Below are 16,214 nucleotides of genomic sequence, written 5' to 3' on the forward strand. Positions count from 1 at the left end.
CAATGGGCTTCGCCCATTGACTCAATGTTGACGCTGACATGCTAGCAAGAACAAATATGCATGTCCCATGCCTACGGCATGGGTTGCTAGGACACAGGAGTCTGTGCAGGGGGCGATGGGGGACGACTCGTCCTATTGATTCCTGTTAACGCATGTCAGCGTCAACATCGAGTCAATGGGCTTCGCCCATTGACTCGATGTTGACGCTGACATGCTAGCAACAACAAATATGAAAACCCATGCCTACGGCATGGGTTGCTAGGACACAGGAGTCTGTGCAAGGTCGCGGTGCTGCCACGAAGTTGCGCGCTTCGCGCGCAACTTCGTGAAGACAGTCTGCAACGATGAGTGCTTCGCACTCATCGTTGCGGAAGCAATAGGCCCTACGCCCTGTAGGGGCTCGGGCCTAAATATGTAAAGCGGTGATTTTGAGTCCAAACGGGTCAGTCAGACTTTGTCCAGCGCCGTCTCCGTGTGCGAGTGTCCAAAACCGACTCGGAATAAGAGACATTTATCAGAATAAACGTAACTCCGCCTCCCATTTCCCGCTTCAGAGAGTAAACAAACGGATTTATCTGGGCTGGGGTCAGAGCCGGGGCTGGATCGGGCCTTATTCAAACCACATTGTCCATTTTGTTTGTTTGCAGTTCAGTTTGGCTTTGTGCGTTTCTCAGAAGAATGTGGGATAATAACAGCACTCAGGTTCTATAAACTCAAACCAAAATATCATAAAATTGGAGTTATCGCAGTCCAAACTCTGGTATGAGCTGTGTACAAGCCGCGTTTAGCACCTTTTAAACTGTTTAACTGCGCACACGTCTATAAAAGGGCCGTTCGGTTCACTTCCAGTCACACGTGGGTTTAATTCGGAGGGGTTTCTTCTTCTTGCCCTTGTTGCAAAAGAGTAATAACGAAAAAAAACCCTTAGTAATTTGTCCAAGACTTTTCTGAATGGGATGAAAATCACATTCACCTGGATTCAATTGAAACTACAAAGAGCAGATGAGCTAGCGGCTGAAGCGTTTCGCAGTATTTATGTGGAGGTTCTGGAGAGGGTTTTTTCCCCCCGTACAATCAGTCAAATCAGTGTTACGCGACAGGACATGGACTGTGTTTATAAATGGACATAGCTAACGTGCTAGCCGCCGCGTTCCGCATAGGAAGTGAGCACGGCGCGCTTCTGGCTCCGTCGAGTCTGGCTCCAATTCACTTTACATTGAAAAACTGTTAGCGCTGCCGTCAGACCCGTCATTTCGAGCTTAAATGTTCGTGTTAACCCGTTGTACGATGATGATTCTGGTGTTTTTATTTCCGCTTTTGTGTCGGTAAATCAAGAGAACAGACAAAACAAGTCAAGCAACTTCTTTCCGCTAGTGTTAGCAACAGGTTCGATTGACAGCGTTGCTAAGGGCCCGCTCTGTGCGGAAAAAAAACAGCGGTGTGAGCAGGAAGTGGCGTTAATTTGAACAACATCACCCCAGATTGGCTCTTTGGTTGCTATGATACGCGCGATCAAAATTATAAAACAAATCACGCACCTTCTTTCTGCGAGGTTGCTCCTGTTAGCATTAGCAAGAGGTTGGATTGACAGCGTCGCTAAGTGCTCACGGGTGGGCGTTACTTTGAACAACCTCGCTCCAGATTGGCTCTTTGGTTGCTCTGATACTCGTGATCACGCACCTTCTCTCCACGACGTTTCTCCTGTTAGCAACAGTTCAATTAGCAGTTAGCAGTTAGCTTGATTGCTAAGAGCCCGCTGCCTGATAAAAAAAAAAACACGGGGCGAGCGTTACCTTGAACAACCTCGCTCCAGATTGGCTCTTTGGTTGCTATGACGCTCACGATCAGAATTACAAAAGTCGAACTCGTCTCCAGATTAGCCGCTATAACTGCTAGCCTGGACGCGCTTCGTTTGGAGCCGGACGCCGCGGTGACGTCACACTCGCTCGGTCCACTTCTTCACACAGTCTGCGGTCAGGGCGGTCGTCTGGGACACGGCGGACGACTCGTGCTGCTTCGATGCCACACTGTATTTTACATTTTCTTGCAATAGAATCACATTTTTTGGCACATTTTGACCTGTAATCTCACCTGTCGTGTCCGTAACTTGTGTTGTAAATGTTTAAACTTTAAAACGGCGGCCCCACAATGCCGTTGGGTTCTGCTCATACTATGAATTGTAAATGTTTAGCTGTCACCGTCGCAGACTTTTTTGCAATGCTGTTTTACATTGTGTACTAATATATATATGAAAATATTTAATGACACGAGACATTGTGAAGTTTTTGTTCCTTTTTTCCCCAACGTTAACTGTTTGTGGTTGTCTAGATCTTTGCAATAAAGAAGGAAATAATAATAATAATGATAATAATAATAATAATAATAATAACTACTGAACCCACCGATCTGGTAGAGTTTAAGTCAGATTTTCAAAAATAAATAAACTCTTGAAACATTTCTAATTTTTACATTCCTTCCTTGAACCACTTTGAGCAGAATTCGTTTTCATCTCGCCTCGTCACACGTCAACACCAAACTCTGAAACGATTTGATTTTAAAATGATTTATTAAAAAGTAGCAGCTCTGATCATTTACAGGGAAGCAGTGTATTTATCAGTAACACGAGAAAACCTGGAATTTTAATAAACTCGTCTGTTTAAAGGTTCGATATTACGCAAAACTGACTCTCCTGAGGTTTAAGTCGTGTTCTGACGCTGTTTCCTGCTCAAAAACAGACCTGGAGTTGAGTTTTGTTTCCGTTACGTGTTTTTTTTATTAGTCTGTCACATCCCCAAAGCTCAAAACGCTCCGTCCCACCTTGTGATGTCATCGAGTGGTAGTTTTCACGTTTATCCATCTACATTTTACCTTTAGTTCTGTAGAGATCAGCAATTCCAGACGCTGAAATGATCCAAATGATTGTATAAATTGAAGGTGTGTGGAGTTTAAAAACACAGTGGAGCACTTCCTGTATCGCCACACGATGACATCACGAGGTGGAACAGAGCGTTTTCCGTTTTTTAGAAGAACTCCAGGTTTGTTCGTGCTGAGGAAACATTAGAAAACAGCGTCGTACGGAGCCTTTAAACAGTAAGACTTAAAGTAAATACAGAGAAAATCGAACCGTTTTCACATTCGTGCGGTTAATACGTTAAACATAAACATAGCGACGTGTTAATTTGGCTTCTTCAAGTTTGTTTTCATTGCAGAAGGAGAGTCGTAGCTGTAAAAAAAATAGGTTTAAAACGTCTTTGTAAAACTGCGGAGGTCCGTCCGGCTACACGGGCCACACCGCGACCACGACGATGGCGATGAGGAGCAGGACGATCACCACCCACATCCCTGCGCACACACAAAACACACAGCGGCGGCGGCGTTACCATGACGATCCAGGTTATCCACATCCACATAACGACAGAACAGTGGACTCAGATCAGCTTCATGCAGCTAAAGGGAAAGTGAAAGTAGTTTCTCTGTTGTCGCGGACATGTGCAGAGCTGAGCTAGCTCGTTGGCTAACGACGGGGAGAGAACATGGATTTATTCAAATAACTGAAGAGAGCGTCTCGAGTCGGACTAGTGGTCACTCTTTGGTACTACAATGAAAAAATCCCTCCTGTGAAGAAACGATTTAACTCAGAGCGAAATGTGATCACAGACTGACAGGGACTGACAGGGACTGACAGGACTGACAGGGACTGAGAGAGACTGATGAACGGGGACTTATGGACAGGGACTGACAGGACTGACGGAGACTAACAGGGACTGACGGAGACTGATGGAGACAAACAGGACTGACAGGGACAAACAGGGACTGACAGGGACTGAGAGAGACTAACAGAGACTGACAGGACTGATGGAGACTGAGAGAGACTGATGAACGGGGACTTATGGACAGGGACTGACAGGACTGACGGAGACTAACGGGGACTGACGGAGACTGACAGAGACTAACAGGACTGACGGAGACTAACAGGACTGACAGAGACTAACGGGGACTGACGGAGACTGACAGAGACTAACAGGACTGACGGAGACTAACAGGAGTGACGGAGACTAACAGGGACTGACGGGGACTGACGGAGACTGACAGGACTGACGGAGACTAACAGGACTGACGGAGACTAACAGGGACTGACGGAGACTAACAGGAGTGACGGAGACTAACAGGGACTGACGGGGACTGACGGAGACTAACAGGACTGACGGAGACTAACAGGAGTGACGGAGACTAACAGGGACTGACGGGGACTGACGGAGACTGACAGGACTGACGGAGACTAACAGGACTGACGGAGACTAACAGGACTGACAGAGACTAACGGGGACTGACGGAGACTGACGGAGACTGACAGAGACTAACAGGACTGACGGAGACTAACAGGAGTGACGGAGACTAACAGGGACTGACGGGGACTGACGGAGACTGACAGGAGTGACGGAGACTAACAGGGACTGACGGGGACTGACAGAGACTGACGGAGACTGACGAAGACTAACAGGACTGACGGAGACTAACAGGACTGACGGAGACTAACAGGACTGACGGAGACTGACAGGAGTGACGGAGACTAACAGGACTGACAGAGACTAACAGGACTGACGGGGACTGACGGACAAGGCACCTACAACTTTCACAAAGGTCGACTTCGTGGAGATTTTTACTTATTTTCACAAGATAAACTACTTTTTCTCAGTTCAAAATCCGTCTGTTGTCTTAAATAATAATAATAATAATAATAATAATAATAATAATAATACATTTTATTTACAGGGCGCCTTTCTGGGCACTCAAGCTCACCTTACAATACAACACAATATAAAAACTCTTTCTAATCTACGCTCTGTGTCCGCTCTCGCTAAACTCAAGCTCTGATTGGTCAGAGCGGTCACATGGTGCGACTTGAACTCCTTCGCGGTCACTTCGCTCGTTCTCGCCGCTCAAAGTGTCACGGGGAGTCGCTCAAATGCACACGGTCCATGGACAGGGCTGGACGTACGTAAAGGCTAAACTCGAGAAGCTCAGGTCCCGTGTTTGGGCCCCGGGGGTTTGGGGGGAGATACACGACCCTTGACCCTTGACCTCACCTCACAGTAATTATATCCCCGACACAAACTCATAAAAATGTTCTTTAAGCAGAGAAATGTTCCGTTTTGAGTCTTTAAGCAGAGAAATGTTCAGTTTGAGTCTCTGTGGTTTCACTCTTCACTGGTTTTACACGACTGGCTAAGACTTTTATATTTGTTCTTAATCTGCAGCTCTGTCACATTTTAGTTGTGCTTTGAGCTTTTACAGAAGAAAAGATCAGTAAATGTACTTCCCCCTTTTCCCCAATTAAATTCAATTTTGTAAAACCCTAAAATCACAGAAGCGTCGCCTCTTTGGCCTGAACATGAGAAATGATTTAAACAGAAAGTGAGAAAATCAACAATGAAACAGAAACAGACAAGAAATTAATCAACACAAAACAAGCAAATAAAGAAGTGTCCCAGAGCAGAGCGCCCCCTGTCCTGGAAAGAAAGAACTAAAAAAAAAAAACATGAGTAAAAGGAGGAACCTCGAGGAAAACCACAGTGAAGAAGAGATCCACAAACATGGACTAAAACAGGATTAGACCGGGACTAAAACAGGACTGAACCAGGACTGAACCCGGACTGAACCAGGACTGAACCAGGACTAAACATGGACTAAACATGGACTAAACATGGACTAAACTGGGACTAAACCGGGACTAAACATGGACTAAAACAGGATTAAACCAGGACTGAACCAGGACTGAACCAGGACTGAACCAGGACTAAACCAGAACTAAAACAGGATTAAACCAGGATTAAACCAGGACTGAACCAGGACTGAACCAGGACTGAACCAGGACTGAACCAGGACTAAACCAGGACTAAACCAGGACTAAACCGGGACTAAACCGGGCCTAAACCAGGACATGCAGCTGCAGGTGTGTCCAGGACTAGTCCACACTCATTTGCAGATCGAGTTCAAGTCTGTAGAGGGCGGGGCTGATCCAGGTGAGGTCAGGGGTCACTGTTGATTATTGTGGGAGTGTCTCAGTCCTGTACGTCTGAACATAAACCCGTCTCTGTCTCTTGTACCTGCCTAAAGTCCCCGTCCCTCTGTCTCTTGTACCTGCCTAAAGTCCCCGTCCCTCTGTCTCTTGTACCTGCCTAAAGTCCCCGTCCCTCTGTCTCTTGTACCTGCCTAAAGTCCCCGTCCCTCTGTCTCTTGTACCTGCCTAAAGTCCCCGTCCCTCTGTCTCTTGTACCTGCCTAAAGTCCCCGTCCTCTGTTGGATCTGTGCTGGTTCCTGGTGACTTAATGCCGTTTACATGCGCCTCACGGCCTCTTTACGGCCGCAGATTGCACACTTTGATAGGCATGTGGTTCTGATTCTGCCTGGAGAGGATAATCATTGTTTTTCACTGATACTATGGAAGCAGACGAAAAAATGTGTTTAAGCTCACTCACACTTCATCAAACCCCCGGCCCCGAGATCACAAAATATTACAGTTTTTATTAAAGTCACCACCCAGAGACCGGCCATGATGCAGCTTTAAAGACGCTCGACGGGAGAGCGCTTTGGTAATGCAGCTTTAAAAACACGTACGCACGCCCCAGTATGACGGAACTTACAGCTCAGATCTGTGTGACGGTGTGGACTTTGTGTACGGAGAGTCTGCAGTGATGTCACGAAGGAGATAAACGCAGAGAAAAAGGGTTTTACATCAGAAAACTCGAGGAAAAAACATGAAAAATGGGTTAAAAAAGCACGTTTAAAAATAAAAAACAGTGGGGAAAAGAGAAAGATCGAGGAGAAGAACCACAGAGACTAAAACAGGACTAAACCAGGACTAAAACAGGACTAAACCAGGACTAAAACAGGACTAAACCAGGACTAAAACAGGACTAAACCAGGACTAAACCAGGACTAAAACAGGACTAAACCAGGACTAAAACAGGACTAAACCAGGACTAAAACAGGACTAAACCGGGACTAAACCGAGACTAAACTGGGACTAAAACAGGACTAAACCAGAGCTAAACCAGGACCAAGTCAGATCTAAACCAGGACTTACCAGGACTAAACCAGGACTAAACCCCGACATGGATGTAAACAGCACATTTTCAGGAGTCTGTGATCAGTCCGAGCTCATGGTTCTGTTTAAGAGTTTGATTTTACACAAAAACGTGAGAGTGACTCAGTGGAAACTGTTGGCTAATGCTAATGCTAATGCTAATGCTAGCTTCTGACTGTAATGTCGTTTAAAAGGGACTCGTTTAACAGCACAAATCAGATCAAATCAGATTATTATAGTTCCAGGTAAATCAGTTCTTTCTGATCAGATTGTGTTAAAATAAAGCTCAGATTAGAGTCTATCAAAGCCTCAGACAGAGCAGTGCCTACAGTTAGCGTCACACGCCCAGTGTTGAGGACTGCTTCTTTATTTAATTTGTATAAAAATTATTTAAACCGATGTCACATTTTGAGGTACACAATGAATGCAACTTATACATTTTTATAAAACATTCTTCCACCTTCAACAGGAATCAAACCGCCAACCTTCAGATCAGCGGACAAACGCTCTACTGACTGAGCCACCGTCGCTCCCACAACAACATGTTTTACAAATATGATTACGATCGATCATTAGTCCTGATCCTGAGCCTGACTGAGAGTTTCCTACTGAGTTTCCTGCAAAAGTCTCAGTCCGTTTACTCATGAGCTTCAAAGGCGTCGCTGTGCGGACGCCGGCGTTCCCCCGGCGGTCTCCCAGCGCCTCGCCGTGTCCCTAATTACTCTGCGGGCGTCTGGTATTCCCCGGCTTTCACTCCGAGTTTACATATCTCTCATTCTTGGGCCGTGCGTCTCCTCAAACGCCTAATTGGTGGCGGTTCCCACAGGGAGCAGATAGAAGCCATGTTGGTCTAATCAAACTGAAACCTCATGTTGGCGTCGAGTCCATATGCCAGCGTTTAACGTCAAGACCCCGCCCACGTTTAGCGCCGCCGATCTGCGTGAGTCGACACGGCGGCGTGTTTCAAATACCATCACAACAGATCATCAATAACAACGCACACGGAAAAAAGAGGAAAACAAGAGCGAAAATGAAGAGTTTTAAAGAGTTTAAAGGCAAATACACAAAAAAACAGGACTAAACCAGGACTAAACCAGGACTAAACCAGGACTGAACCAGGACTGAACCGGGACTGAACCGGGACTGAACCGGGACTAAACTGGGACTGAACCGGGACTGAACCAGGACTAAACCAGGACTGAACTGGGACTAAACTGGGACTGAACCAGGACTAAACCAGGACTAACACAGGACTAAACCGGGACTGAACCGGGACTGGACCGGGACTGAATCAGGACTAAACCAGGACTAACACAGGACTAAACCGGGACTGAACCGGGACTGAACCGGGACTGAACCAGGACTAAAACAGGACTAAACCGGGACTGAACCGGGACTGAACCGGGACTGGACCGGGACTGAACTGGGACTGAATCAGGACTAAAACAGGACTAAACCGGGACTGAACCGGGACCAAAACAAGTGCAAAAATGACATTTTAAAGAGCCTCATTTTCAAGGCAAATACACAAATTCACAGTAATTATCTTTATATCACTGCAGAGAAGAACACACACACACACACACACACTCCACACACACACGTCCACACACACACACAGATATGAGCCAGCAACATCTGTCAGTGACTCCACGAAACCATGGCAACGATCTCAATAAATAATGCCCTACTGTGCGATACGTCATTTTCAAACAACTTGCACATCCAGGATTTGGTTTGCATCAGCACCAGACGCCCGTCCCCAGAGACCACGAGACAATACGCCGCTTCCTGCCTGATAGATTAGCCGTGATGCTAACGGTCAGCGCTGCGCTCATCCCCCTGACCACCCAGAGCGTCCCGCCACCGCCGCCGCCGCCGCCGCCGCCTGGTCCTCATCCCCTCTCGATGATTTCAGACACATCAGGAAGACGAATCGTGACGAATAATTGGGGAGAGAGAAAAGAGAGCACGTGACCTCTGACCCCGACCCCGGCACTTCCTCAATGGCGTCCGCTCACGGTTCAGAGGGTTTGTATAGAGACGCGACCCCCGGAGCTAAAGAAACAGGTTTTTATGGTAACGAGGTTTGTATGTATGTTATTTATTATTTTATTCACATGTCGATGGCGTCTGCAGTTACACAAGTCACATTTTGACCACATTTTCCCCTTTTTAAACGCCACACCTCCACCTGTTTCCCCCAGATCCCCTTTTGATGGGAATATAAAAAAAAGAAAATAAATAAATAAAAATAAATGCACAATGAGGATAAAAAAATATACATATAGTAATAATAATAATAATAATAATAGTGGTAATAAATATACAAAGTCAGGCCTTACAGACAAAGGGATTATATATAAAAAAGTAAAATATAGATAGATAAAATATAATAGATAAAATATAAAATAAATAAATAAAAAAATATAAAAATTAATAATAATACTGATAAAAATAATAAATAAAAGTAAATGCACAATGAGGATAAAAAATATACATATAGTAATAATAACAGACGAAGGGATTATATATAAAAAAGTTTGATAAAATATAAAATAAATTAAAAAATAATAATAAAAAAAAAAATAATAATAATACTGATAAAAATAATAAATAAATAAATAAAAAAACAAAATCACGCCTTACAAACATAGGGATTATATATTAAAAAAGTAAAATAAATAAATAAATAATAATAAGAGTAATAAATACATACAAAATCATTCCTTACAGACGAAGGGATTATATATATTAAAAAGTGTAATAATAAAAAGATACAATAATAATAATAATAATAAAATTAATTTAATAATTTTAGCTGGAAAACTTCCCATTTTTTACATCTAATATTAAGACCTAATGCAAAATCAAAAGTTGGCCATCGCTTTTATTCCATCTTTGCTAAACTTTAGTACTGACATAAAAAGTAGAGTAAAGTCAATAGAAGTCGACTGAACTAGACCTAGATCCGCCCTATTGAGCTTGAGTCTCTATGGTTCTCATCTCTGTGGATCATTTTGTTATAATTTACACATTTTAAATCAACAATATTCATGTAAAACAACACCAGGGCGTGTACGTCACAGTGGGCGTGTCACAGGGGGCGTGTCACAGTGGAGGTGAAAACGGGGATTGAAAAGCAAAATGGCGTCTTGAAAATAGTGGATTAAAGATTAAAACTCAAACATGAATCAGTCCAAATAAAACTTCAGAGGTTCAATGAGAAGAAACAGCTAAAACAGGAGAAACATCTGAAAACCCAAATCTGACGCTATTAAACTTTAGCCATTTTTTACTCTTTGAATCGTGACATAATGGCGTTCCTTCTCTGCTCCTCCCACAGCTTTGTAACGCTCTTGAAACGCGAGCCACCTGCAGGATGTGAGGAACAAGTGGTGCTCTCCGCAGATTAGTCCCGTGAGAGCGCCCCCTCCAGCACCTCTGTTTCCTGAAGCCGCTCCTTGAAAAGCGCCTGGTCCTATTCAGATCGTGGCGGCGTTCTAAAGGGGGCGCCGCGCTGAGACGGGGGGGCAGGTATAATGACTTTTGTGAATATGCAGATTGCAAGGAGCCGTCGCGTTTTATGGTCGGGTTTAAACTTTGTCGACGATTTTCTCATTAAAATACAATAGAGTTCAAGAATCTTAAAACTATCCACTCCAAACCAAAGCAACTGCTGCGTTAAAGAGCCAATAAACAGGCTTCATTTTAGGTTTAAATGTCTAATTTTTTCATAGTCTGACGAAAACAACACATAAAGAACAAAAAAGTGGTTTATTAAGAACAATTTTCACATTTTTTTTTACTTTCTGCCATGTTATAATGGTGTTCGTTCATCAAAAACACGTCTGAAGATGTTTTAAACGTCATCCAGGCATGTTTGAGTAATCTAGCGATCTTTCTCGGGCCCCATTTCAACCCTCCCTGCGGTTAGCTGTAAGATTTGTACAAGGCTCCGCCCACAAGCCTACGTCACCCACGCTCCCGCGCAACAATTCTCCATAAATATACAAAAAACATGATATAAAACTGTACGACTACGACTTCACAAACCTGATGTGATGTGCCGTAGTTTCATTAGTGAGATGCAGCTGATAGTGTTGTGATCGCGCTCTGAAGGGGGAGTGACTTAGCGCACGAAGCAAAGGGAGTTGGAACTCAGAGCGTCAAAAATTAAAGTCGTTAAATCCATCCTATTGCGCTTGAGTCTCTATGGTTCTCATCTCTGAATCATTCTGTTATAATTTACACATTTTAAAGCACAATATTCATCTAAAAACACTTCATAAAAGAAACACGCTGCTAGCTGAGTTCACGTTGCAGCGTCCAATAGGAGCTGACGTCGCCGTAAACGTCACAACAAAGCGCCGTGTAGCTGCAGCGCCCCCTGTGGACAGACGCACGTCGCACTAGAGCAGCACGGTTTTTAAAATTTGTACCAAAATGACGACGCGACGCTGCCGAGTCCTACGAGTATCAACGATTAAGAAAATAAAAGTGGAGGAGGAAGTGCGGACGTCACAGTGGGCGTGTCACAGTGGGCGTGTCACAGTGGGCGTGTCCAGGTGGAGGTGAAAACAGGGGAAGATCGACAAAATGAATCAAAAGATTAAAGATTACAATACAACTTCAGTGAGAGTGACTTACTGAAAAAAACATTGGCTAATGCTAACGCTAATGCTAACGCTAATGCTAGCTTGTGACTGTAAGAACGACTAGGACATGGTTAAAGATCTGAAGAGTCAGGTCTGATTTAACTGACAGTAAATGTACATATATAAAACATCTATAAAATTAAAAATATATAACACTTTCTGCTAAATCCACTTTCACCGAGGAGGCTACACATTTATATCGATTTACAAATAGTGAAAACGGAGCGTCCCCGAGCCGAGACGAAACACAAAACTCCAGCTTAACAAAAACAAACAAAGGTCCAACGCCGAGGAATTATAAACACGAGCGCGGAGACGGGGGAGCCGCTCTGACAGCTCGTGGCATGTTGTATTTTCAGTCTCTTCTCAGCTCCACAAAGACGAGTGTCAAACAGCTGGAGACATGAACAGGGGATGACGGAGAGGAGAGGAGGAGGAGGAGGAGAGGAGGAGGAGAGGAGGAGGAGACGCAGACGACCGGCAGGGAATTTTCCATTTGCCCTTAAAGGCTGTCACATGTCCGTACAATACAACACGAGCACTCTGGGATATTTTAAATACTTTACGAAGGCTTCTGAGCAGTGTGTATGTGTCAGGGTTAAGCCACAGGTCGATTTTGTGCTTTTACGTTAGGTTTTAAATCTGTTGCCATGGAGACACATTAGCAAACGTCGCCAAAAAAAGTTTTAAGAAAAACAAAATGGATTTAAACGGCACATTTTCAGAAGTCTGTGATCAATCCGAGCGTTCGTGGTCCTGTTTAAGAGTTTGATTTTACACAAAAAACGTGAGAGTGGCTAACTGAAAAACTGCTGGCTAATGCTAATGCTAATGCTAGCTCGCTCGACTTGTTTAATAGTAAAAATCTGCTTGTACGTTGTAGCTCAGGTCAAGTTGGTTCTTTTATGGTCAGATTGTGTTAAAATAAAGCTCAGATTAAAGTCTAACAAAGCCTCAGACAGAGCAGTGCCTACAGTTAGCCTCACACCCCTGGGGAATGCACTCTGGGATATTTTAAACACTTTATGAAGGTTTTTAAACATTTGATTTAGTTCAGCACTGTATATGTTTTAGGGTTAAGCCACAGGTCGATTTTGTGCTTTTACGTTACATTTTAGATCTGTTACCATGGAAACACAATGCGCACATTAGCAAACACGGCAAAAAAAGGTTTAAGATCGTCTGAAAAAACACAAAATGGATTTAAACATCACATTTTAAAGAGCCTGTGATCGTCACGAGTGTTCATGGTCCAGTTTAGGAGTTTGATTTAAAAAAAACCCAGATGAAAAGCTGTTGGCTTATGCTAATGCTAATGCTAGCTTGTGACTGTAATGTTATTTGAGAGGGACTTATTTAACAGTAAAAATCAGCTGACCTGTTGCAGTTCTAGCCAAGTCAGTTTTTTTTAATCTGACCTTTATTTTAAGACAATCTGACCATAAATTCTAACAAAGCCTCAGACAGAGCAGGGCCTACAGTTAGCATGACACGTGCTAACTGTGTGTTGAGAAGGACTTATTTACCTACAAACATTCTGAAATATTTTGCAGTATCTTGAAAACAGCGTTCAGACGATTTTACGCCAGGGCAACAGAAATGTCACTTTATACGAGACGATTCTGGAAAAACTGGATCAGACATCGGTTCAGTCGGTTGAACAAATAAACTATGATCTATTATTACCGTATTTTCCAGAGTATAAGACGCGCCGGAGTATAAGTCACACCGGAGTATAAGACGCACCGGAGTATAAGACGCACTAGCCAAAAATTGGACAATAATTTAGAAACAAAAACTATATATTTCACATAAGTCGAATCTGAGAATAAGTCACACCAGAAAATCCAGAAAATACGGGACCTAAATCGGCCCAGAAAGTTTTATAACGTTTGAACTTTTTTATACAAAGTTGTTCTGTTGTTCCTTGAGAGACACGTCACAGTTACATAACACATTTGGATCATTTCTGTCTTATTTTATTTTGGATTAAATCTGTTTTCAGTCTCTCCCCTGGTATCAGTTCATATCAGGTTTCAGCAGACGCTTAAACCCAAACTATCAAAATCAGTATTCCCACTTTTCCCTTTCGTTTTTCCATTTTCATTTAAAATCTTCTCTTTTTGAACCATAATATTATCAGTTTTTCAATAATCCGCCTAAGTCTAGTCCACTGCGTCACATTATACAGAAAATTAAACAACAATTTACAGAAAAATGTGCAAAAATGTGGGTAAAAAAAAGTATACTGCCTTAAAAAGTGTTTCAAACTGCAGATAAAAGAAAGGAGGAAGGGTTTCTCTTGAGTGTCGACTCTGGGATATTCAAACAAGCTCGCGCTCGGACGCCAGGGGAACGCCGCAGACAAAACCAAGTATTTGGGGGGCCGTCCTCGTCGGTGTGTGTGTGACCGGCCGTTGGCCCTGGACCCGCGCACAATGACGCAGAGTTTTAGCGACGCGGCGTTTCACAGGGCAAACTGGGACCTGTACGGACGCAAACGATTGGCTAAAAGAGACACAAAACAAATTCTGCTGCTCAAACAACGTAAAACAAAGGCAGTGTAATGGAGACGGTGTGTGTGTGTGTGTGTGTGTGTGAGGTCAGAAACACTCAAACACGATCCTTACACGTCCGAAAATGTGAATAAAATGTGTTTATAAAGGACGAGGACGACAGATCGACTCGATATCTCACGTGTTTGTTGAACTTTGATACAAGAACTTTTAATACAAGATCTTAAAACTGTTTACGTCGAAAAACTGGCCGCGCTAAAACTGAAATGTGTGGGGAAAAACACAAAAATTGGTGTATTTTAAGTACATGCAAAATTGGAAAAAATGGTGCCACTAATGCACTTTAAAGGGCCATATTACACTGTTTAAAGGGCCCATATTACACTGTTTAAAGGCCCATATTACACTGTTTAAAAGCCCATATTACACTGTTTAAAGGCCCATATTACACTGTTTAAAGGGCCCATATTACACTGTTTAAAGGGCCCATATTACACTGTTTAAAGGGCCCATATTACACTGTTTAAAGGCCCATATTACACTGTTTAAAGGCCCATATTACACTGTTTAAAGGGCCCATATTACACTGTTTAAAGGCCCATATTACACTGTTTAAAGGCCCATATTACACTGTTTAAAGGGCCATATTACACCGTTTAAAGGGCCCATATTACACTGTTTAAAGGCCCATATTACACTGTTTAAAGGCCCATATTACACTGTTTAAAGGCCCCACATTACACTGTTTAAAGGGCCATATTACACTGTTTAAAGGGCCCATATTACACTGTTTAAAGGCCCATATTACACTGTTTAAAGGGCCCATATTACACTGTTTAAAGGGCCCATATTACACTGTTTAAAGGGCCCATATTACACTGTTTAAAGGCCCATATTACACTGTTTAAAGGCCCATATTACACTGTTTAAAGGGCCCATATTACACTGTTTAAAGGCCCATATTACACTGTTTAAAGGCCCATATTACACTGTTTAAAGGGCCATATTACACCGTTTAAAGGGCCCATATTACACTGTTTAAAGGCCCATATTACACTGTTTAAAGGCCCATATTACACTGTTTAAAGGCCCCACATTACACTGTTTAAAGGGCCATATTACACTGTTTAAAGGGCCCATATTACACTGTTTAAAGGCCCATATTACACTGTTTAAAGGGCCCATATTACACTGTTTAAAGGCCCATATTACACTGTTTAAAGGCCCATATTACACTGTTTAAAGGGCCATATTACACCGTTTAAAGGGCCCATATTACACCGTTTAAAGGGCCCATATTACACTGTTTAAAGGCCCATATTACACTGTTTAAAGGCCCATATTACACTGTTTAAAGGGCCCATATTACACTGTTTAAAGGGCCCATATCACACTGTTTAAAGGGCCCATATTACACTGTTTAAAGGGCCCATATTACACTGTTTAAAGGGCCCATATTACACTGTTTAAAGGGCCCATATTACACTGTTTAAAGGCCCATATTACACCGTTTAAAGGGCCCATATTACACTGTTTAAAGGGCCATATTACACCGTTTAAAGGGCCCATATTACACTGTTTAAAGGCCCATATTACACCGTTTAAAGGGCCCATATTACACTGTTTAAAGGGCCCATATTACACCGTTTAAAGGGCCCATATTACACTGTTTAAAGGCCCATATTACACCGTTTAAAGGGCCCATATTACACTGTTTAAAGGGCCATATTACACCGTTTAAAGGGCCCATATTACACTGTTTAAAGGCCCATATTACACCGTTTAAAGGGCCCATATTACACTGTTTAAAGGGCCCATATTACACCGTTTAAAGGGCCCATATTACACTGTTTAAAGGCCCATATTACACCGTTTAAAGGGCCCATATTACACTGTTTAAAGGGCCATATTACACCGTTTAAAGGGCCCATATTACACCGTTTAAAGGCCCCA

General features: G+C 43.1%; 1 protein-coding gene across 1 annotated transcript in view; it reads right to left on the reverse strand.

The window, feature by feature from the left end:
- Positions 1–2,553: 2,553 nt before the first annotated feature.
- stx8 (syntaxin 8) overlaps positions 2,554–16,214 on the reverse strand; it is a 53,313-nt gene continuing 39,652 nt past the window's right edge. The window contains exon 8 of the mRNA XM_033974181.2: positions 2,554–3,342. Within this exon, the coding sequence (XP_033830072.1) occupies positions 3,278–3,342 (65 nt within the window). The 3' untranslated portion in view covers positions 2,554–3,277. The remainder of the gene's footprint in view (positions 3,343–16,214) is intronic.

The sequence above is a fragment of the Periophthalmus magnuspinnatus genome, chromosome 1, assembly GCF_009829125.3.
Source record: "Periophthalmus magnuspinnatus isolate fPerMag1 chromosome 1, fPerMag1.2.pri, whole genome shotgun sequence".
Taxonomy (NCBI): Eukaryota; Metazoa; Chordata; class Actinopteri; order Gobiiformes; family Gobiidae; genus Periophthalmus; species Periophthalmus magnuspinnatus.